Consider the following 25026-nt stretch of genomic DNA (forward strand, 5'->3'; position numbering starts at 1 on the left):
GAAGCAGCGGGGAGAGAGCGAGGGCTCGGCCGGGGAGCGAACGGGTCCCGAGAGGGAAGCAGAGGGGGGAAAGACTCGCTCAGCTGTGCGGGACTTAAATAAATACCTATTCTGCACCTGTTCCTCTGTGTCGACCTCCCTCTGTGCATAGAGACCCTTACATACAGACAATTATACAATCGGGCCTATACAATTGAACATGTTAATAAATGAGGCGTACTAAACATAAACAACTGTCTAAAACAGGGTGGTTGCCCAAAGAAGAAAACATTATGATGCATTTGTCCTGCTTAGATTGCAATTGTGCTACTTAGTTTTAGGATGACTGGGATGAATTTATCGAATTTCATTCAATGTGCGTATGAAAGGAATGCAAACTGGTGGGAGGAGGGATAGGGTTATCTTTCCTTCTACAACTTTATCACACTGGGTCTTTTATAATTTCAGCCTCAAAACCTCAGGAACAACCATAAACAAATAGTTTGTTAACATACACCTGGAATGTGGTAGGTATGCAGATAGTGTTTATTTATTTTACCATTGTGTTATTGTTATTATTAGGTAATTGATCCTAACTGACTTGAATGAAACATTCAGAATTAGTTTTGAGCCTTACTCAATCATGAGAAATCAGGCAATCATGAGAGATCAGTCAAAAATACTTTGAACATACAGGTTGAACATTTTCAATTTCTTATTTCCATACCTTGTGACTCTTGCTGTGAAATTTCTGAGGCTCTGAATAATCTCTCTCAATTGTGCTTGCTAATTTGCATTCTCTGATGAAGCTTCCACTCTGATGAAACTTCCACTGCACTGCACTGAACATTTACATGAGTCCTCTGAACCAACCAAAATCCCTTTTAAAATACCTCATCAGCGTTTAACCATGGCAGGTATTGTACAATTTTGACATGACAATTGTATAATATATACTGTATTGTGTATATATGTTACGGTACATGTGGGAATACGGTACATGTGGGAAAAATAGGGTTATGGTTAGGTGCTACGTCGACTTAGTACATGCTGGCATGTCTAACCCTAATCCTACCCCTACCCCTAACCCTAACTCTAGCACCCTAGCACCTAACCCTAGTTTTCCCACATGTACCGTACCATATATACTGTATTGTTTCACGTAGTATTGCTATAAATCATGATCATGATTTAGATGTTGATTAACATGTGTTGATTCAAAACAAAAAAGACAAAAAAGAACACAATTAATACTTCCAACATTTATTCAACACATCTACCAAACATAAAACACAGAGTGAATAGTACAGTATCAAAAAAGTTTTGTTCTTTTAACTTCAAACTAAATCTTCAGACTTTTCTGTTTTTATTTTGCACATTATTGAACATGAACATGAATGTGAAACCAAACAGAACTTCAAACTAAAGAACATTAAGCATGCCGTAATGCTGAAATTAGGCACAAATCACAAATTCAAACTCCTCTTTGAAACAAAACTACGCCCACACCCATGGGACTCAGTGGCTGAAGCTGTCGACCAGGTGTTTGGAGTCCCAGGGTCCTGCGCCATTGGAGAGGAACTGGTGGTTGACAACCATCTTGGCATTCTGATAGAGACTGGCTTCCAACTGAAACAAGAAGGAACACATCACACAAAATTCACATTCATGCTGTCAACACAATCTTGGCCAGATGATATTCGGTAGCACATGATATGGCTACGATGTCGCCTATATGCAGTGCAGACAAATACAGGTCCAAGGGTGCCAGGATATCTACTGATTCATGGCTCAACAACTCACCTTGGCACTGTGATAGGTTTGGAGGTTCAGTAGAGAACTTTGCCCACTCAGCTTTGCAATTTTGCAGAAGTAACAGTAGAGGGCTCTCTTGCACAGTCTGCTGGAGAAGCCAGGCCCACTCACAGTTGGGGAGCTAAGGGGCCGGAGAGAGCATTACGCCTACATAGAAAGCTCCCTCCACAATGAAATTATACATTTACATAATTTGTTTTTAAATGTTTGACATTTACCAGACGCTTTTATCCAAAGCAACTTACAAACGTGTCTAACAAGTAAGTGAATCACATCAGTCATCATAAGAACAAATCTATGCTAGGAGCAGGTGCTATTGGCAGTCACAATGCTAGAAGAAGGAAGGATCTTTTTTATATATACAGTAGAGGAACTGTACAGGGTAGTGGGGAGTGAAGAGGTCTTTACAGTCAAGATGGACAGGCAAGATGTAGTCTGAAGAGATGGGTCTTCAGTACCCATCAGACTTCATTGTAATGGTAGTATACCAAGTACGGTAAGTATGAAAGTAGTCATCGAGATCATCTATGTTTCATCAAAAATACTTAAATTGTTCCCATGTTACGAGCATCGTCTACCAGTAGCACCATTGACTTACCCATCGACAACAAAGCCTGTTGTGCTGTCCAGCACCTCGATGCTCAGGTCCCCGAGGCACCAGTTGATGCTGAGGTCTTTGCCGTGGCGAGAGCTGTGTTGAGGCGCCACCCCGTCACAACCGAGGAAGAATATCCTCTGTTTCCTAAAGGGTGGGACCAGCTGCTCCTCCCAGTCATCCCCCAGGCGATTGTTGATTGCGTCCGACACGTTGTCCAAGTTATAGCTGGAGTCACCTGAACGGACCAGTAAACCAGAACCAAGTTCTCAAAATTCCTTCTTAACCAGTTAAGGCCCCAATACAATTCTAGAACACTGCTGTAGATTGCTGAGAATTGTCAAGATAAAGATAAAATATTAGAACAAGCCTGAGAAAAGTATCACACACCAGTATTACACAGCACATTATTCAGGGAAAACAGACTAGATTGAGAAAGATTCGGTGACTATTTCAAAATGTACCAAAAGTCAGCATTAAGATTCTGGTTGTTGTGTTTGTATTATGGTTTGAAAACCAAAGCCGTCAACGGCTACTTACCGTAGAACATAGAACAGCCATTCCTGGCCGGGGGACGGGGGGGACTAGAGGCTTAATACCTCCCAGTGTCACTGGGGCACTGTCCGTCAGTCCTACAAGGGAGGGCGGCCTATGCTACTGTGATTGTAATGCATCCTTGGTTACTTACCTAGGACCACATTGATGATGTAGAGTGGCTCAATGAAGTGGCTCAGCAGCGCCCCCTGGACCCCGGTGACGGCCCAGCGGCAAAGTTTGTCACTGTCGGACATGCAGCAGACCCGGGCGCCCCACACACCCGGATGGAGGAGAGACACAGGGATCAGAGAGCCCTTAGCATGGTACTGCAGCATCAGGGAACTGGGATTCAGGGAGTTCCTATGGGGACAGAGGGTGCACACAATCACTCTCACTGGGTCACTCAATTAGATCACTAAATTAGTGAAATGTAAACTGCCCCAAAATGTAATTCCCATCCAATTCTTACACTTCTGAGTGGATGCAAGCAATTAAGATTTCCGCATTGGACACTCAAGCGCAGCCAGTATGAAAATGCACACACTCACATGGAACCGCACTGTGCTGCCCCTCTTGGGGTCTGGTTGGTGTAGAGGTGAAGGTAGGTTTTGGGCTTGAGCTGGAGCAGGTGGCTGTCTGAGTTTCCCTCATAGATGGAGCGCTCCTTGCACTTTGGGTCATGGCTGAAGAACAGCAGAAGCTGCTTGTACAAGAACCTGAATAGAAATACAGGATCGGACACATCATTTGCTAGTCTCCAGTATTAATAGCTAAACAAACCAAACAAGTGAGTGAAGTGAGTAAGTAAGTCCAGACGATCCAACAAAACTTCTGTCAGTCTGATGTACCTTTGGAGAGCCCGTTTGGCGATGACCATGGCATGGCAGTCATGCACCATGGTGCCACTGAAGCAGAGCCAGTCACTGCAGCTTGACTCGCCCGTGCCCAACGCCACAACGTTGTAGCGCACATAGGACTGGCCCCAAGTGTCACACAGCTCTGGAGAGGGAATAATGTGTAATCACATCCATAAACTATTCACAATCTATAGACACATATATATATATATATATATATATAACACACATGGACGACACATAAACTGTGTGTGCGTACATTAGACATGCTCATCAAAAATAGGTGTCATTTACAGTCGTTAACATATTTTTGTAGTGTATTATTATTGAATAGATTCCAGGGACGGAGTTGAAAAGGTGAGAAGGTCAACGAGAGTTGTGAAAACAGACCTTCTTGGGGGGTTCGGATGCATAAAAATAAAGAAAAGACGTGATTTTGGATTAAAAATGGAAAAGGTGACTAGTTTGCATCCCTGAGATTCCCCAGTGAGCAGAGAGAAGACCTCACCTCTCTCCAGGACGAAGGCAGCCAGGCTGCTCTTGCAGCTGTGGAACTGGGCACACTCCCCCAGGAGGTCGTCAAACACGTTACTGGACACTGCTGCCATCCGATGCATGTGCCAGTCTTTGATTGATTGATTGAAAACTTTATTAGAAGATTTGCAGAAGTAGGTACATGAAAGTACATATTACATACAAGGTCAACTAACAGGATAAAAACCCAAGAAAGCCACTGGCTTATTTCAATTGGGGTCCTTGATTCTCAATTCATCGTTACATGTAAGACAGACAAAAAAAAACTAGTACTATCTACAAGATAATACAGACAAATAACTAGTACTATCTACAAGATAAATATACATCCATCATGGGAAGAACAATACAACAAAACATTAGGTATGTACAGCGGGTAGGACAGTTGGGGACATACACCACAGGTGGGGGCGGGGGACAAAACACAAAGTATGTACAGTGGGTAGTTCGGGTCTTTTAATCTGATTTTTGATTTAGAGGGTCCAGTTACGGATTGCAGCCTCCTGTAAATGTTTTTTGAGAGTGGTTTTGAAGGTGGGCAGTGTTTTGCACTCCTTTAAGATTATAGGAAGGGCGTTCCACATTTTTACTGCATAGTTTGCAAACGAGTTTAACCCCTTGTTTGTGGTGCAACGCGGTTGAACGTGGTTCGTGGAGCTTCCTCTGGTATTGTATGTGTGGACGTTGTTCACTTTTTGGAAGTATGTTGACAGGTACTTGGGTGTCTTTGTGGTGTAGCGTATCTTGAAGACCAGGCCCAGTGCAAGCTGCTGCACTCTGTCAACTACTCGTAGCCAATCAAGGCTAAAAAAATGAGCAGCGGTTAGATGTGTCCTAGGGTTGAGGCCTAGCAGAAGCCTAACCAGTTTATTTTGGGCTGTCTGGAGTCTTGTTTTATGGGCCTTTGTGGTTCTATAGTACCATGATGTTACGGCATAGTCGAAGTGACATTGAATGAGAGCTCCTGATAGGGTCCTCAGTGTGTTTTTACTGACAAGTGAGGATATCCTGTACAATAATCTAGTTCTATGGTTCACTTTTTTGATTACTTTTGCTGCCATTTTATCTCCGGAAAGATTTGCCTCTAAGATGGAGCCCAGGTATGTAATATCCTCTTTTCTTGTGATATTAATGTTACCCACTTTTATTTTAAAATGTTCAGCCTTTCTGAGTTTAGATGGGGATCCGTATAGGATGGTTTCAGTTTTACCTAGGTGTATTGATAGTTTATTGTCAGCTAGCCAGATGCAGATTCTACTCAGTTCAGTGCTTAGCGCTTTTTCCACCTGCAATATGTCCCTGTCAGAGACCAGCAGAGCCGAGTCATCCGCGAACAGGAACAAATTGCAATCACATGCTGATGACATGTCATTCACATATATTAGGAACAGTAAAGGTCCCAATATGCTTCCTTGTGGAACGCCGCAGGTCACTGGGAGGGGACGACGACAGTGTTCCGTTCACACTAACCACCTGTTCCCTCCCCTCTAAGTAGGATTGCATCCAGCTCACCGATGTTCTATCGAACCCAATTGCTTTCAGTTTATCTAACAATATGTGGTGATCTACTGTGTCGAAGGCCTTCTGGAGGTCCAGCATGACCATGCCGCAGTACTTGCCCGAGTCCACCTCATGGTTGATGTGGTCGTTCAAATAGAGAAGGCATGTGTCAGTGGAATGGGATGTTCTGAATCCTGATTGAAATTCATACATCAGATTTTTTTCGGTAAGGTACCTATCAACCTGTTCATAAACTATTTTTTCCATAAGTTTCGAGATGGAATTAAGAATAGAAACAGGTCGGTAGTTGCCTGGGTCTAATTTGCTTCCTTTTTTATACAGTGGGGTTACCCTTGCTATTTTAAAGTCAAGGGGGACGTGTCCCTGTTTGATGGAGAGGTTTATTATGTGGGTGATGATTGGGGTAATGGAGGCAGCTGAGTCTTTTAGAAATCTGGCTGGAATATTGTCATGGCCCGTGGCCTTTTCTGAGTGTAGAGCGCCCAGCTTTTTAAATACCTCATCGTTTGACACCATGGAGAGTTTAAAATCATCTTTGCGTACACCCAGTTTATTGTAGAACGCACGGATGTGCTCTACACCATAACGCCCTGAGTGGGGTGGTAGATTGTTAACTAATTTAGTGGCTATGGTTGTAAAGAAAGTGTTTAAGCACTTAGCCACATCCAGCTTGTCTGTAAAGAGAGAATCTCCAGATTTTATGCTGATGTTTGTAGACCTGGTTTTGAGTTTTTGACTGCAACCTAGTTGGCTATTAAGTAGCTTCCAAAGGTCACGTGGTTTGTTTAAGTTTTCTTCGATTTTGTTATCGAGGTATTTTTTCTTAGCAGATTTGGTCATGGTAATTACCTGATTGCATAGTTTGTTGCATTGTTTTTTAATTTTCTCAAAGTGGGTTTTGAGATCTTCGTTTAAGTGTTTCACAAATTTTGATTTGCATTTTTGAACTTCAGAGCATTTTAGGTCTCTGACTTTCATAGCATTTAGAATGTCCGAATTCATCCATGATTCCGATCGGGCTTTAACCCTGGTGGTTCTCATGGGGGCTATACTGTCAATAATATTTAGGAATTTGGTTTTGAAACCTAGCCATGCCTCCTCAACCTGTGTGCTTTTTAGTTCATCTAACCAGTCTTGATTCTCCAGTTTATGGTTTAAGGCCTCACTAGAATAGGATTTAAGGGATCTAGTGGTTACAGTTTTATGACCGCCAGCCTTGGGTTTATGTTTTTTACGAGTGCAAAAGATCATGTAATGATCACTTAGCCCACATACAATAACCCCACTCTTGGAGATTTTGGACTCATCCGATGTTAGAATGAGATCTATGGTGGTTTGAGTAGAAATACACACCCTAGTGGGTTTGGTAATTTGTTGGCGGAGTCCGTGTAATTCAGAAAACCTAGTGAAGGATTTGAAGACGGATGCTTCATTTCTGAGCATGTCCGTGTTCCAATCCCCAATAAGAATCTTTTCCACACAGTCAACGTCATCCAAGCACCCCTCAAGAATATCATAGAAATCATTCTGATCGGGAGGTCTGTAGATAGTACCAACCAGCACCGGTTTTGCTTTGTTAAAGATAATTTCAACCCAAACAGATTCTAATTTGTCACGATTCAGGTCATACCGGGTGTTAAAGATAATATCAGGTCGTCGCCGGGTGGGGGAGGGAGGGGGGAATGTTGTTAGCATAGCTACCCTTTGTTTTGATAGCCTCGTCTGAATCCAGGAAGACCGCTGCTGGTTTGACGACGATGGCGTCGCTAGCAACATTTGCCTGGGAAAGGCACAGCTGCTCTCTGGCCAAACGTGTAGTCTGCCTGGTTGAAACTGGGCCGGGATTCAGCTGAATGTCTCCCGAGAGAAGTAGATAGAGACAGATCATGGTCCTACGGTCCATTCTACCTGCCGGGGGCTTGTTCTTCCGCGTCAGGTCAGCAGTCAGCGTTGTGTGAATAGTCGCAGTTCCGAAGTTTAAATACTTCTTTGCGGCGTGGAGATAAAAGTCGCTATGGGTCTCATTTTTTCCAATAAAGTTTGTCTCCTTCTCCATAAGATGTAAGTTCTGTGGTGATTTAATGTATAAATCCGTAATCCACAGAAGGAACAGGAGAAAGTGTGGAATAATCCTCGCCGTTGCGTTGTTGATGCGACTGCTCATGTTGACTGCTGGTCAGGTTCCAGTCAGTGTAACCCACTAGAAAAGCAGATGCTTTCAGAGTCAGAAGAAGAGATGTACTAACCCTGACTCTTGGCAGATCATGCAGTATGTAGGCTACAGTATGGAAGACTATTCAATCAAACTGTTAGAAAAGGCAAACAGGTTTATGCCCCATGTTATAATCCTCAAGCCTAGCTGTGAATGTTTCCACTGACTTCCATCACAAAACAACCTGTTCCCTTCTAAATACACTCACAAGTTGTTTAATATGAATTCAATATCAGTTTGATCATCAAGTGAGAGCACCTGGCCCCTAACCTTCACTCTTGGGGCTGCTCTGCAGGTTGTTTGACTGGTCCTGGAGCCCCAATTTTAGGAAGCTGTTGTCCAACTTGGGTGGGGATGTGCCAAGGAGGGAGAGGCCATCACTGTCGTCATCATCAGAGTCGTCCTCCTCCTCCTCCTCCAGCATTGGGTCAGGCAGTATAAGGCTATGCAGGGGTTTGGCGAGGGAAGACCTCATGGGCCTATAGTCCTCTGGTAGCAGAGCCCCAAAAACGTCTGGGTTACTGGAATCAGTGTCACCACTTACACAGAGAGCCCCAAAAACGTCTGGGTTACTGGAATCAGTGTCACCACTTACACAGAAATCTCGTCCAAAAGCGCCGCTGCTGCTGCCCCTGTGCATAAGAGAGGCCGCCTTTCTAGGCAGCCGGCTACGTACAACATCTTCGTCGGGGTCATCCCTATGTTTCCCGGGTCCTATGTTCCCCGGGTCCTATGTTCCCCGATTTCACACCAAAAAAGGGTTCTATGTTCCCCGCTTCCGAAAAAAGGTTCTATGTTCCCCGCTTCCGTGATTATTATTATTTTTTTTGTTATTTAAAAAACAACATACACAAATACATAATCATATATATTTTTTTTTTTACAACATACACAAATACATAATCATACTGTGGATTACTAATTGATAGACATTTACAGGAAATTGCAGGAACTATTATACATAGGAACAAAATTATTATGTGTACAACATTATTATTATTAACAAAATGATTATATGAACAAAACCTTTTGTAGGTAGGACACTATTGGACCTCGGCCCAAATCTAGTACTGAAGCTGACCCCCCATGCTAAACCATTTGGAAGTACAGTATACTAGGACTCCAATTCAGACACACTGGGGTCTGTCACAAATCTACTAACTCTAATCAGCCTGGTCTCACACGGCAGACGGCAGAATTCGACGTTTATGGACAAACGTCGAATTCTGACGTGAGATTGCATCCAAACGTCGAATTCCGACGTGACATTTGCATCCAAACGTCGAATTCCGACGTGACATTGGGGTAGCTCGTTCTGATAGCGCAGGGGTGCGCCTGTTATGTGCGCCTGTCTGGGCTTCTCTCGGGATTATTCCATTTTGAATTGGAAACCCTATGGTTACCCTAACCCTAACCCTAACCTTAACCCTAACCCTTACCCTAACCTTAACCTTAACCCTAACCCTAACCCTAACCCTAACCCTAAATGTGGCCTAACTAATTAATGCAAGTGCAATTCAAAATGGAATAATCCCGAGAGAAGCCCCGACAGGCGCACATAACAGGTGCACCCCTGCGCTATCAGAACGAGATACCCCAATGTCACTGCAAATGTCACGTCGGAATTCAACATTTGGATGCGATCTCACGTCAGAATTCGACATTTGTCCATAAACGTCGAATTCTGACGTCTGCCGTGTGAGACCAGGTTGCTCTAATTATTTAAAATACAAATAAATAAACAAGAATGTGTTGTGTAACAACTCCCCCAAGATTCCCCTCCATCACAGAGAGACTAAACTGTCCTTCTGAAAGAGACTACACTGACATCCTCCATCCCAGACAGACTACAATGACCACCATCACAGTGTGACATGGGAGAGTTACTCCATATGAGAGTGGAGAAACGTATTCTCCAGGTAGCATGTGTTCCTGATGTTGTGGACTACTCTTTTATCAACAATTTCACAGTATTGCCCATTGGTGGCAGTTGAATTCATACCTATCCCAACAAGTTGGCGTGGTTCCCAAAAACATTTATGATGTAGGAACAGGAGGGTGTCAGTGATGGCTGAGGGTGGGAAGAGAAGCTTTGCTCCCTCCTTGTACTCTTCACAGCCTGTCAGGGGATCTTCTCTGTGGAGTGGCAGGAACACGGTCCCTTCAAACAGGAGCTGTGGATTCTCTGAAAATAAAAGACATCAAGTATTAAGGTAGGCTATAGATTCCCATCAATATTTTTTATACAAGGTCTTTCAGTAAGACTATTCTACCTGACATGGTAGCCCATATGCCTGTGATTTTCACCGGTGGCCTGTGGTTCCTGTCTTCACCAAGTAGGGTTGGGTTGAGTTGGGTTGGGGTTGTCTCCACAAATGACCCAACTCTGATAGTCTTTATATCAAATCTGAGAATGAAATTCAGTATGCTAATTATAAAAGGGGTATGCTATTGATAATAGCATATCATTTAGATTGTTTTTAATTTATTATTTTAGATAATTCATTATTTTAAAATATTATTTTCTTTAGATAAACAACTAAAATAAAAAATCTAAATTAGATGCTATTGATACTGCATAGAAACACATTGATATAATATACTTGTATGTTTCAGGGGACAATGTTGCACTCTGATATTTAGTGTGTCTCTGTGCTGCTTGAGGCCCGTCTACTGAGGCTGAAAGGACAGTATATGCAGGGCCTCAGAGATCTGGCTTCGTACTGGAGGGCTGTCAGTCGTAGCGTCCGTATGGGCTAGATCTTTTTGATTTTTTCATTTTTCCACATTTATTTTGATAGCACTTTGGCCTATGTTGTTGTTATTATTATTGTTATTGGCCTAATTTTGTTATTGTTATTATGATTATGATTATTGTTATTGTTATTATTATGTTATTGTTATTGGCCTAAATATTGTTATTATGTATGCACAAACATAGTCTATTTTTTGGGGTTGGTTGCAATAAAAGCCTATATTTTGGATTGATATCTCTACTGTATTTATTTGATTCCGTTTGACAAAAATATAGAAAAAATATTTAATAATGTGTATATATATATATGTATATATCACATGTGTTCTTTTAGGAATATAAGATTTTCAATTCCATCTCGAAAATGATCTATCTAGGGAGTTATATAAAATGCTGAGACAATACTATGACATTGATTATTACATAATATATATTATGTATATTGATACATATGATTATGTATTTGTGTATGTTGTTTTTTAAATTTCAGATTTCAGATTCAGATTCATTTATTTATTCAAGGGACAGTGCATATTAATAAAACAAAAATAAATTGTAAATACGCCAGAGTTAGCCCGAAAGCTAGTTTTCATCCGCAGTCCCTATGCCATGATGTTGTATACGGCTCCCTGGAGGAAAAAAGTACATTTAAAAGATAAAATATAGGTAGACCTAGGCACAAAAAAGTAGACAGGACAAGCATTTAGCTTAAGGGCATAACATAGGGGGTTAAAAGAGCATACATTAATCAGAGGCGGTTAAAAGGAGGGTACATATAAGCAGAGGGTTAAAAGAGCATACATTAATCATAGGCGGTTGAAGGGAGGGTACATATTCGGTAAGCAGACTAAAAGCAAGCAACATATACGCACGGTAAGCAGACTAAAAACAAGCACACAGACTGTACAGGTAAGACATGTTAGGCGGTACACAGACAGGCGGTACACATGACATACAGGTATAGGACAGGACATTTCAATGTTGGCAGGTGTGTGTGTGTGTTGATCATCCACTGTTTTAGGTGCTTTCTAAATGATTTAAAGGTGCCTAATTCTTTAAGGTGCCCTGGAATCAGGTTCCATTCACGTGCCCCTCTAACTGACCAGGCAGACTGACTAAAGGCACTCCTCCTAAATGGAATGGTGCAGTCCCCTCTGGTGACACCCCTTGTGGTGCGTGCTGTACTTCCTGGTCGTGAGATGAAGGTGTTAAGTGGTGGTGGGGCTAAATTGTGGATAGTTTTATAGACAAGGCAGAGGTTTGTGTAGGTTTTCAGATTGTCCCAGCTTAGAATGTTGTGTTTCTTCAGTATTGTGCAGTGGTGAAAGTGTCTTGGCTAGTGTCTTGTCTAGTGTTTTGATTGTTTGTTTGTATAGTGACTCGAGTGCTTTGCAGGTTGTGGGATTTGCTTGTGACCAGCTTGTTATGCAGTAGTTGATGTGTGTGAAGATCATGGCGTGGACATACATGGTAGCTGCCTCTGTTGACATGTAGTCCCTTATAAAGCGGAAGTTGGACAGATTGAACTTGACAATTTTACAGACCTTTTTGATATGTGCCTTAAAAGTGAGGTTGGAATCTAACAGCACCCCAAGATATTTGAACTCGTTCACAACTTGTAGTTGTTCCCCTGAGATAATGACATATGCTTCTTCAGCAGAACGGTTTGTTTTGGTAAAAAACATGCTGACCGTCTTGGAAACATTAAGTTGGAGACGACAGTGGTTCAACCATGTAGTCACCTGAGCCATAGATTTGGTAAGTACAGCAGCTACCTCCGTCTTGGTCTGACCATGTACAAATAGTACAGTGTCGTCAGCATACATTAGTGTATCAACCTCAGGACATTGATATTGATATTGACATTGATACATATGATTGACATTGATACATATGATTATGTATTTGTGTATGTATTTGTGTATGTTGTTTTTTAAATAAAAAAATAAAAAACACAGTATGATTATGTATTTGTGTATGTTGTTTTTTAAATATTTTTTTTTTTTAAAAAAACGGGGAACATAGAACCCTTTTTCGGAAGCGGGGAACCGGGGAACATAGAACCCGGGGAACATAGGACCCGGGGAACATAGGTACGCTCCCCCAAAGACCACATTAATGGAATATGAGCATGTCTACAAGTCAGTATGCTGAAAACAAACATGTTTCTTTTATTACATCCAATACCACCGGTCTTACACTAAATGTTGTTGCCCGTGGTTAACTGTACAAGTATCTTCAACGGTGTGAACATTTCAATCATCGTGAGGTTCTGTTTGCAGGTAAAAATTCCAACCAGAAAAAATAAATCTCAAGATTCCAAGGGGTTCAATGTGAACTATTTCAACAATAAAAGCGAACCATGTGACACAAAAATCCCATGTCCTGTTTCTAAATGGTATCCCCCATCAAATTTGATTAAAACAAATGAACAGATTGCCTCAAGTTGATCCATTCCGAGACACATGCGTGACTTATGCATTGACAACAAGGTTTCTGTTTTCTAAAAACGTTGATAAGTATGTTCATTAATCAAGTTCCAAATTGTTGTTTATCTGTAAAACATACACAAGTTACATGGTTTCATGTTATCTGTGCCTGCCAGTGTATACTCTGTCAAAGACTAGAGTGAAATGTGTGAATATTGAGTATACGTGTTACGTGTCATGTATCTGAGTGCATGTAAATGTGTATCACTTCATTATATCTTGACGTGGAAGGCTGTAGCCTGTGACTCAGTGGTGAACAGGGCCTTGAGGATGGTCTGGGGGTCCACCTCCGGCGTGGGCTGAGAGGAGGCGGGACGACCCCCGGGGCGAGACAAGGAGAGGGGCAGACCATCTTTACTTCCACTGCCACTGCCTGGCGTGTCACTGAGCCTCCTGTGGAACAAGTGGAAGAAATCCATGTGAGATTTCATGTGACATACAATATACAACCTGAGCAAATGTAAGGAAAAGCCGTTAAAATGAAGCACAGACACACTTACAAAAGAATCGGCTGGTCTGAAGTGATGACATTTCCTTGCATGTGGAGATTGCACTTCATAGGTTGGCCTAGGAAAGAGAAGGTTTTAGACACTCCATTTTAAGGGTGCAACGGTTCAGTTGCCCCACGGTTTGGTATGAACCTCGGTTTTTGGGTCATGGTTTCAGTGCGTGTTTTATTGCGTAAGGAGAAAGAAAATGGTACTATTTATATACAAACTGTTACTTAAATTTGTTACTTAAATAAACTTAAGTTACTTATGGAACTTTAACATTCAGACATTCCAGAATATGACTGGTATATCATAATATAAAGTATAATATAAAAAATATAAATATATATATATAAACAAAAAACACTTTCAAATGTAAAATAAATAAATAAACACTTTCAAATGTAAAAGTGGCTTTTAGGCTTGACAGGTTGACCAAATGCGCATTATGCGCATATACGACACGCATGGAGCAAAAACCAAAATGACCCCACAACGCAGATTTGTAGCAATCCGGGGCTTCCTCAAACTGTTGCCATGTTCTCAACTCCGCTCGCCATGAACAAGAAGCAACTGCACTCCAGACAAACTCGACCTCCAACTTTCAATGGAACGCAGCATAAACCGAAAAACTGACATTCATTAGTGCATATTGAACCGTGGACGGCGAACCGTACGGTTCAATATAAAACCGAGAACCGTTGCACCCCTACTCCATTTGCACTCAGAAAGTGCCCAAATTAACAGTTAATTGTTCTATATATAACTCCACTTAACAATACAAATCAAAAGAAAAGAAAACAATTTTCATTTGAAAGAAAAATAAAGGGAGAAAAAAAATGTTGCCCTCCAACATCCACCTCATCATCACTTGCATGCCTAATAGAGCTTAGTGCACAAAATAAACCCTATTACGGATAAATTATCTTTGCCCTTTCTGCAGGCAGGCCATTACCATTCAGGCAGCGGTTGTTGTATTTCCTGTAGGCGCTCACAGCGTCCTCCTTCTTTACAAACACCACCTCAGCCACCCCCACCTTCACCAGACGGGCTCGCTTCAAGGCACCGCACACACAGAACAGCTCCTGTGGACAGAAACACGCAAACACAAACAGAAAAAGGTCAGTTTGCAGAATGAATCACGCTTGCGTCATAAGTAAGACCGCATCTGGTCATGCAGAGATGTCTGAATCTAAAACGTAAGACAGGTGCAGTGTGTGTTTTGTATTTACGGATAGTGGTGGCCTAGTGGATAGTGAGTTGGACTGGTGATCAGAAGGTCATGACTTCAAATCCCACCCTTGAGTAAGGCACTTAGCCCTAAGTTACTCCAGGCAGACGGTCCCTGTAATCTCTAATTGTAAATCGCTTTGGATAAAAGCGTCTGCTAAATGGTTAATATGAATACTTTGTGTGTGGTACTCACCACTATGAACTCCTCAGTGACACGAGGATGCAGGTTGTTAACTGTTATTTTGGTTCCCTCCAGAGGACTAAATGTGGGCTGGAAAAGGGAGCATCAACACAATACATAATCACAGTACACACAAAGAATGCAAAATGAGACATCACAAAATGAGCCTACTATATACACACAAATGAAATAAGCCGTAAAAAGAAAGCCTAAAAGCAGTATTAAGCTTGTGCCCATTATCGCAATAAAGACTCAGTATTTGACTTGGTGAAGGGATGCGTGTAGACTCACCTGAGTTGGAGCAGGCGGTGGGTTGGCATCCCCCCCTGTGGGTCCTGACTGCTGGAGGGTCATGGACACAGGCTGTAATGTGGACGCTGAGGAGCGGGCAGGCCCTGCACTCGGGTTGGGTCTGGTGGGCGCCACGGGCACTGGTGGACGGGGTGCCGTGTACGCGTCGTTTTTTACCACTTTAGTGATGGGGCCCGACATGGAGAAAGAGGAACCCATAGTGCCAGGCTGTTGGGAACACAGGGAAGAAGAGTGATTGATGACGGGTGCTGGCAGTGAGCCACTGAGACAGTCAGTGCACGGAGAATCTGCATTTGGTCATAATCTGTGTCTAAGAAACTAGAGTTTGAATCAGAGAGTATAATATAGAGATGTAAGAGAGACGTAATAGAGTAAGTAACAGGGAAAGGGCAAGACAGAGTGATGTAGTCCAACATAAGACTATAGGATTGCCTGCTCACCCGTGACTGCAGCATATTGCTGCCAGTGGTCGTCTTCATCTGGTTACTAGGTATGTCATCGTCATCATCGTCGCCAAGTTGGCCGCCCCTGTTTGGCATGTTAATACGGATGCCACTTGACATCCCTACTGGCCTCTGCTGTTGAAGGAAATTATTGGGGTTTAGAGAAAGGTAAACATAACAGAAACATTTGATAAATGTTACTTAAATAAATAAATGTAGAGACTCATTATTAACTCAATTTGACCACTCCTGAATTAAATTGTACTTCTGATAAACCTTTCCATTAAACTACATCATATCCTGAAGCATAAGGGTCTAATTCAGCCATCAAACTCGTATTCAGCTAAGCCCAGATGCCGGACCTGTAGTGACTATCCATTTAAATTCAAAGCCAATTGCCAGCCTCATCTCACCTGGATGGTTTTAGTGATCTTCATAGGTGGTATGGCTCCTAGTCCCCCCAGTCCTCCCAGTTCTCCCATTCCTCCCATTCCTCCCATTCCTCCCATTCCTTGGGTCTGTGTGCCTCCGATGCTCCTCTTGAGGCTCAGCCTATCACGAGCATCCACCATCATCCTCTTGGGGATGCCCCCAAGCATAATGTTCAGTCCTTGTAGATTGGGGGTGAACTGCCTTGCATTCACACTGGAAATGTTGATGTTGGCGTGCACCTGTATCTGCTGCACGTGTGTCTGTAGGTGTGCCGCTGGTTGTTGCTGTATGGTCTGTGGGGCCACATTAAACAGATTATTATGTCCCTGTTTGCGAGAATTGATCATCTGGCGGGCGTCCTGGACCCCACCGGAAGCTGCCGCTGCTCCTCCTCCACGGATTTTGAAGCGAGCGTCCTTCTGGCCGATCTTCTCCCTGGCATCCATCCCCTGAAACGCTGTTGGGGGGGAAAAGAGAGCATGACTATGAGGGATTGTGATTATGAGGGATAATAGGTTGATAATAGATGTTCATAAGTAAAGGTTTGTGACTGTGGTAACAGTATCTAACAGTATAATATGCAACAGAAACAGAGGATGCTGCTGCAACGTTCTTTAAAGAGCAACCCATCCAGATATGCCTAAGCAATGGGTTTTTTCATGTCCTCCATTGACTTGACATGAAATCTGTCCATCAAGTAGTAATAATTTCAATATTAGGTTCTTCATATTCAAAAACTGTGCAACAGGCTTGATAGACCACATAGAAACTGTGTAACAGGTATTGAGAAACCAAGTCTTCTTGATTTTCTCAAGGCTTTGCGGAGCACTGTCTCAGAATATAAGATTGGGGAGTAGAGCTTTGCTGGTGTTCTCTCAGACAAAGAAAATGTGTTCCGCTCATTATATTGTACCACTCATTATATTGTATTGACACATGTGTCTTTCAAGAGTTTATCTTGACACCGCCTTGGGGTGGGGTGGTGTTTTCATGGGAGTACATTAGGAGAGCTGCGTTCAGCTCTCATTGTTTGTGTATTCAGCTGATGCATCTTGGGATTAAACAATTGTAACTTCACTCAGGTTTTTTTTTGTCTTTATTTAGTAAAAGGCTAACTTTTATCTTCTGTGAAACTTTTTTTTTTACTCTGCAATAAACCCATGAACCTCCAGTGCAGGTAGCCACACCACAAAGTCCTGGGTCAAAGCAAAACTGATCCAAGAGCTTGTGGCTTGCTCCAAAATTACAATGAAATAACCATGCAAACTTAGTTTCTCCCATTAACATCACATACATATGTACAGCTGTTTGAAATGCCATGTCTAATTTGCTTGTTACCTGTTCCAAGCCCACCAATTCCTCCACCACCAAGTCGCTGTCGGACATCAGTCATCCCAATTTTCTGTCGGGCATCAAACTTCCTCCCGACCCCTCCTGCACCCCTACCAAACATAGGCCTGAAAGAGAAGAGTGGAGTGGGGTAGTATTGGTTGTTCAGGGTATACATGTGTTCTCCCCAACGTAACAAACACAGAGCTGCCAAGTCTCATGCAATCGCCGTGAGACTCACGCATTTCAACCAGTTCTCACGCTCTCACGCCGCATCTCTATTTCTCACGGCGAGAAATAACAATTGTTTTATGGGACTTTTATTTTTGAAATTCCTTGAAAGAAAGCTACCGGACATGAGTTTCGTGGCATCTTTCTGCACGCGCAGTAACTTGAGTCTGCAATCGAAGCGGCAGGCGAGCGCTGATGGAAGAACCTGTGTTCACGCGAGCTGCAAGAACGTAGCAAGCAGTGTTGCCAGATTGGGCTACTTTTGGTACTGGACGGGTGGATTCGGCAGCTTTTAGACCGGTTGGGCTGGACATTGTCAATTCCGTCTGGCAACCGTGGTAGCAAAATATGTGCATACATTACAACATCGTATCTGGTAGCCTACTGGACTGGGTTGCACCAATATGGCGTAAGTCATTACTAAATGCAGGCATTTAGTAGTTACTAAACCCCTAGTTGTAACTAGCTAGTTTCAAACTAGTTGTTTACTAATTTCGGTTGCACCATGCAAATCTTTTGCCAATCTTAGCTAGTAAAGACTCAGTTTTGGTAACAGTTTTTTGTTTCTCTACTGTAACATAACCAGGTACATTAATAATAATAACAATAATTCATAATAATTACAATTTACAATACAAATACAACAATTGGGGGTCCCTCAAAAAAAATGTGGGCGATCAACCACCGAGCCCTCATCCTGACCCAGGAAAAACCCTGGTATGTACTGTATAACATGATAGCCATCTATGAGCAATGCACTGTATATAAGATGATGACCAAGGGTCTTTCTGCTGCTGACCAAGGGGCTGAGTCCTGTTGATGGGGCCCAATTTTCTTTTAGAGTCTGTAGGCTACTGTATTTTAGGGCTGTCCCAAACGACTATTTTTCTAACGATTAATCTAGCGATTATTTAGTCTAACGATTATTTTTTTTACTGTTCGATTAATGTATCACTTAATTTCCCCCAAAATAATGGCTGTATTGTCTCTCTGTTTAACAGTGTCTTTATAAAGCACTCTGGGTAATAGCTGCTGCTCTTATAAAACAAAGCAGCGTGTGACATGCAGATTACTCAGACGGCCGCCCCTTTAAATGAGCAGCTGATGTATGGGGGCTGTCTGTGGGCCTGCAATTAAACACAGACACCTTTAATTCGGCGACCTGCTACTACTACTACTACTGTAACTGCCTCTGTCAAACAGCCCCAGACACAGGCCCAATCACTGCTATGTTTAGCCAACTTGAATGCCAACATGGCCATCAGGGTTTTTCCTGGCTCAAAATGAGGCGGAGGTGGTACCAGTGGTGTTTGACATTGGGGGGGGGCCCATGAAGCAGGGCTGTCTGGGGGTCCTTAAACATCAAACACTTAATTTCTTGCATTCTGGTTAATTGATATGCACCAATTTGTGCCCTTTCTGCATCAATTTATGGTGGAAATGTCATTATTTATGTAAAGGAAAACACAATATTCAGGCACCAGATGACCATTCAAAATATAATATAATGCAATATAAGGCGCTCAGGCATTCTGTACTTTCAAATATGTATTCTCCTTGAGCAGTCAACATACTATCAGCTATTTCGCTAGCAAAAACGAAAGCTAACTTATTTGCGAAACAGCGCCCCCGCCACCACGTCGGCGCAGTGCCGCTATTGCAGTTAGAAATGCTGCTATGTTATGATTAGCTAAATTGATGCTAACGTAGCATGCGAGCTACGAGCTAGATAACGTAGGTGCGATCACCACAATGACAATAGGCTACCGTAGCTAGCCAGCTACATAGCTAACGTTACTAACACCAGAAGACAAGACATACAAACTGTGGTGAGCTACATTGCTTGTGTAACATTAGCTAGTAGCCTCCTCCATGACCACTGGTCGCAGCCATGTTGTTTATTTGCGATGCACCGACGCACATTACGCAAGTCGACGTATTGACGTAGTCAATTACGTCGCTGCGTCATCCCAGCCCTACTGTATTTGTTTATTAAGATTTCATAAATATGATATATTGTCTGAATTTGTTTATTGTTTTATAAAACGTTAATTATTTTCATTTCTTGTGCTGGTTTATTATGAACAACATGTAAAATTTCAGGAAACTAGCACAAATAATTGGGCGGGAGTTTTGGGTCACCGAAAACCACCGCCAAAAAATCTCACTCACTTTTGGTGAAACAGCCCTGGGAATATGTATTTTCTTGTTTGGTTCAATCTCACAGTTCGCACTCAAATACAGCATAAGCTTAATAGAATACACGGTAACTAAGATATTACTAATTGAATACCTTTGAACGGGTCCTTTTGTGTTAAAACCGCGTCGGCGTATCACTTCGTCCAAAGAAATGTCTTCCATCTTCTTGACTGACTAGCAAGACGTACGGTGGCCGACAAGGGCAAACGCTCTGCAAATATCGAAAGCATTTCGAAGTCAGAATTTCTGAGATAAAACGTCAGAATTTCTGAGATTAAAGTCAGAATTTCTGAGATAAAAAGTCAGAATGGAATGTTCCTACTGGTTAAAATGGATGACATGAATTCTCTTATCGAGTTATACTTTGGAATTGGCTTTAGTAATAAGGAAATTCTTTGTCTATTGGCACAAAATCACTGTATCATAACAAGTATTCGTACTTTGAATACCAAGACACCATGATTAGTACCTGCAGTGAACACAGAGTGCATGGGAATTCATTTAACACATGCATCAGTTGTTAGAAATAGATGCCATTCGTAAACTAAAGTAAAGGCTAAGGATACATCTGAACGGTCGGCCATTGTGATGGTAGTCCGTGTTAAGACCTAGCATTGTAGTTGGTACTGCACTGGACTGGCATCTTATGAGATGCTTTCGTGGATTTTTTCATAAAAACATTTTCTGATACAACAACACTAGAACCGTGTGTATGATGATCTGCAAATGTCTCCCTCACATTAAAATGCTGCTGGCATCCCGAACGACATCTGTGGTTGAAGTATGGTGGAAGAAAAAAAAAAAGCGCACGTGCAGTTTTGGCTAAACTAATTAGCTCGCTATCCTACTCAATAGGTAGCTAGCAGGTGGCGCTGTGCAGACTCAATTACTGTATGAGTTAAGTTCATTCATTTACTGTATGAGTGAAGTTAAGGAGCTAATATATAACATTACTCTGTGTTGTAAGAATGATCTCTGTGAGAGATATTTATCGTTTTATCTTACCTGGCTTGTTGATACCGGGCTCGTGATATGACAACGCAGGGATAGATGTGACTGAACATAAGTTATACTGCACATACAGGGGCGCCGCTAGGGGGTGGTAAGTTAGGACGATTCTAAGCGCCCAGCACTGACAGGGGCCCATGAGAATCTTTTTTTTAAAATACATTATATTTATAAATATTATTATTATTATTATTATCATAAGGACGTTAATGTAGCCTACTTCAAATGATAATTCTATGTATTAAAAAAAGTCACAAAAGAAACAAACTGGAGTTTTTTTCCTCTATGTTTAACAAAATTGAGCCTTATTATTTACCCCTCTATTTATTCATTGCATGGTTCAGTCCACCGCGCGCGAGCTGCTAGACTAGAGGAACGTTACCGCAAATAGTCTGACAAGGAGAGAGACGATGTTGTGAAAGCCAAAGCCAAAGTCAGGGTCTCAAAAGAGAAAAGTAAAAATAAAGAACGAGGAGAGTGACAAAAAAGTGCGACAGCTAGTCACAAAGTAAAAAAAAAAGAAGAAGAAGGGTATTCATTCACAGACCTTCTTTTGGGGCCCATAACATGTAGGCTATCTAGACAACAGTGGTTTAGTGATCTAATCACTGCGTGGATGATCTAGTTAGCTCGCTATAGCTAATTAACATTAACTTCAAGTAAAGTTAACTTACAGTGCACTGTCAGTATAATTTCAGTTAAATGTATGAGATGAGGGCAATTTTGGTCCAAATATAGATTATTAGAGCTCAGTGAATTTGTATCCAGCAGCTATGCACTCTTGCTATAGCTAGCTAGCTAACTAGTATAATGTTCCATGCTAATCACGTCATGCACAGATGCAGCTCCAGGATCAGGACTCCTTCCCTCAACCCACCTCCCAGTTGAAGGAGAAGGAAGTGAGCAGTAGGATTTTGGGGTTAACATTAAGATTTTGAATATTTTAATGTATGCTGCATTACCATGCAAGCATTGAATACAACTTTAGCTAATATTCATATTTAGTTAATAGTTCTTCCAGTAATTGCAATAACATTGACCACTGGCATCTTAATAATATTGTTAGCTAGCTAGATAACATTTAAGTTAGCTAATCTGGTGTAATGTATGTATTACTATGTTAATACTATTATAGGACATTATTAATTATGTACCTATGGATACTCCATGCCAGGGCCCTCTTCAAGCCAGGCAGCCAGAGAGGAGAGCAGAGGTAAAGAGGCAGAAGAAGAAGAGCAAGAAGTAACAAAGGACAATGACAGCAGCACAGCAAGTTGGCTTTATCACTAGATTTCAAGGATCTTATTAAAGATTTTGCTACTAAGAAGGCCCAGCGTTTAGATTTGATTTGATCTCTTTACTCCTATCTTGAATCGTTGTGCATTACTCTAGATATAGGTTTTAGCTCTCCAGGTATACTATTCCACAGTACTGCCGCAGTGTAAAAATGACATTTCTCCCATTTCACATTACATTTCGCTGGCACCATGTCTGTGTTGCTCCCTCTTGTATAAGACACAATTTTTTTCATTTTTTTAGACTTTACTTTTTGTGTGATTTATACTTTTATAATTGGGTTCAAATCTTCATTTAATTATACTTTAGTCCTTGTGTTGTTCAAGTCTTAATTTAATAAGTTAAAGAATGTTGAGATTTCTTTGCTGAATTGTTGATTCCTGTATTAGGTGTTTTTTATTGGTTTTTATAAAAACGCAACAACGTGTATACAATCAATTAATCAAACAATCAGACATTTAAGACATTTCATTCAACAACAACCAACATTAAACTAACTAAAGTGCTCAGTGTTCAGTGTATTGTCCAGTGTAGTGTAATGTTCAGTGTTCAGTGTTCAGTGTCCAGGTTCCAGTGTCGGTAGGAGGCAGGGGTAAAAAACCTGTTCGCTGTGCATCCGGGAAAAAAATTCCCCTGCAGCCCTCTAGTTGTAGAGCGACTACTATCCAGTTTGCCCACCAGTGCAAAGCCGTGGCTCCCCCACCTCCCTCCCACTCGACTCACCCGACCCGCCCCACCACCGGCGCATCCGGCCCAGCCCACCAGGCTCAGACTCCTGTAGCCCTTCACGAGGCTAGCCGGACCAGGCGCCCCAGCGGCGGAGCAGATCGAGCACGCAGGCCGACCGGAGGCCCCCGAGGAGAGGCCCAGAGAGCTCGGCGCATGGCAGGCAAGCAGAGGCGAAAAACCTGTACACAGCTTATCCAGGGAAAAAGCTCCCTGGCTCTTCTCAGCTTGTTCCGGGCTGGGGGTTGGGGGTTGGCGGGTAGGGGACTGGGCCTGTAGCTGGGGGCCTGGAGTTGGGGGGGGGGGCCCGGAACAGGGGGTTTGGGGTCGCTGAGTTGGAACCTGGGGTTGGTGCTGGGGTGACGTGGTGGTTCCCGCCGGTCTCTGCTCCTGGGTCTGGAAGCCTGGGTAGGTGTCAGAGCTGGATATGACATGTGCCTGAAAAGATACAGGAGTGAGAGAAGGGAGGTGTGCATGGTTTGTGTAGTGTGCATTTTGGTGTCAGGCGGGTGATCAGTACTTCCCTGTGACCCAGTGGTGTTGGTCATCCTGGTGCTGGTGGTGCTGGCAGAGACGGCTGGTTCGGCTGTGGGTTGTGTGTGTTGATATTCTGGTGAGGGTAGGAAGTGGGTCAGTGCTGTGTACATGTGTAGGTGGTGGAAGGTGCAGTAAACTTCCCTGTTGGTGTTGTGCGCTGCTCCTCTCCTGGTCCTTGTGATGGTGATACTGCTGACCAGGGCTTGTGCTGGAACGGTGGTGAAGGTGATAGTGCAGGAACTGGTGGTGTAGTGAGGTAGGCCCGGGGTGGGGGGGGGTTGGGCGATGCGGCGCGGCATGGGGGACGGTTTAGAGGATGACGTCCTTCCATCTCTCCACCCCCCACACCGCTCTTGCTTGATCCGGGTTATTTTTAAAGTCAACAATAGCATGGTCCCTGAGGAAGAGGGTGATTCTCCTCCTCAGGGTTGTCAGGTGGACGCTCTGTTTCTGATAGACCCTGATGTTCCTCGTCTCCCAGAGTACCTGCTTGACGGCGCTGATGATCCTCCACTGTTGTTGTAGTTGGGGGGTTGTGCACCCCCCGGGAGGACCATACAGGATGTTCTCGCCCGTCAAGCGGGGCAGGGTCAGCAGGCTGTTTAGGGAGACAGAGGGAACAAACAGGGCCCAGACCCGCCTGGCCACGGAGCACTCACAGAACAGGTGGTTAATGTGTTCTGTGTCCGTGCATCCGTGGGGGCATTTCTCAGTCGTTGCGATGTGCCGCCTATGCAAGAATTCCCTAGTGGGGAGACAACCATGAGCAGCCATCCAGGCAATGTCTTTTTGTTTATTGTTAGTACATTTATGATTAATGTTTTTCCATACCTGTTTGGAGTCCACGGCTGTGCTGGCCTTGGGGTGAGTAATGGTTTCCTTCGACCTTATGAAGGTCATAATGTCTTTGTATTTCCATGAGGCCAGCCCAGCCGCGGACAATCCTGTATTGAAGGCAAAGTCCCTCCATATCTTGTAGACTGGAGGGGGGTCCCAGCTGTAGGGCACAGTGTGATTTATTGATGCGGTCACCCTGAGTGTCCGGAGGATGGGTGTGGCATAGTATATTTCAAAGAACCTGGCTTTCCTATCTTTGTTGTTGATGTTGTTGATGAGGTTGGAGAGTCCCTGTGCCCTAATGATGTTTAGGATGTCTGGGACCCCTTTCCCCCCATTCTCCACTGTTTTGTACAGGGTGGTGCGTTTTAGTTTTTCCATCTGGCTCCCCCAGACAAAGGTAAACATGATCCTTTCGATGGTTTTGGATACTGCTCTGTCTGGGGGAAACACCCTGCCCAGGTAAAGGAGAATGGG

General features: G+C 42.9%; 2 protein-coding genes across 2 annotated transcripts; both read right to left on the reverse strand.

The window, feature by feature from the left end:
* Window positions 1-1497: 1497 nt before the first annotated feature.
* LOC308160619 (adenosine deaminase domain-containing protein 2-like) lies at window positions 1498-8746 on the reverse strand (the record flags this gene model as incomplete). The annotated part of the gene is made up of 9 exons (XM_080534563.1): window positions 1498-1608; window positions 1783-1915; window positions 2393-2627; window positions 3078-3286; window positions 3475-3642; window positions 3775-3925; window positions 4292-4429; window positions 8321-8571; window positions 8727-8746. The coding sequence occupies 9 exons, from the start codon at window positions 8744-8746 to the stop codon at window positions 1498-1500; spliced, it is 1416 nt and encodes a 471-aa protein (XP_080390689.1).
* Window positions 8747-13506: 4760 nt separating this feature from the next.
* LOC308160620 (polymerase delta-interacting protein 3-like) lies at window positions 13507-20307 on the reverse strand (the record flags this gene model as incomplete). Its single annotated transcript, XM_080534564.1, has 9 exons — window positions 13507-13687; window positions 13795-13861; window positions 14741-14870; window positions 15212-15289; window positions 15491-15718; window positions 15952-16089; window positions 16368-16843; window positions 17725-17843; window positions 20240-20307. The coding sequence occupies 9 exons, from the start codon at window positions 20305-20307 to the stop codon at window positions 13507-13509; spliced, it is 1485 nt and encodes a 494-aa protein (XP_080390690.1).
* Window positions 20308-25026: the final 4719 nt, after the last annotated feature.

Source organism: Nansenia antarctica (assembly GCF_963989245.1).
Source record: "Nansenia antarctica genome assembly, chromosome: 6".
Lineage (NCBI taxonomy): Eukaryota > Metazoa > Chordata > Actinopteri > Argentiniformes > Microstomatidae > Nansenia > Nansenia antarctica.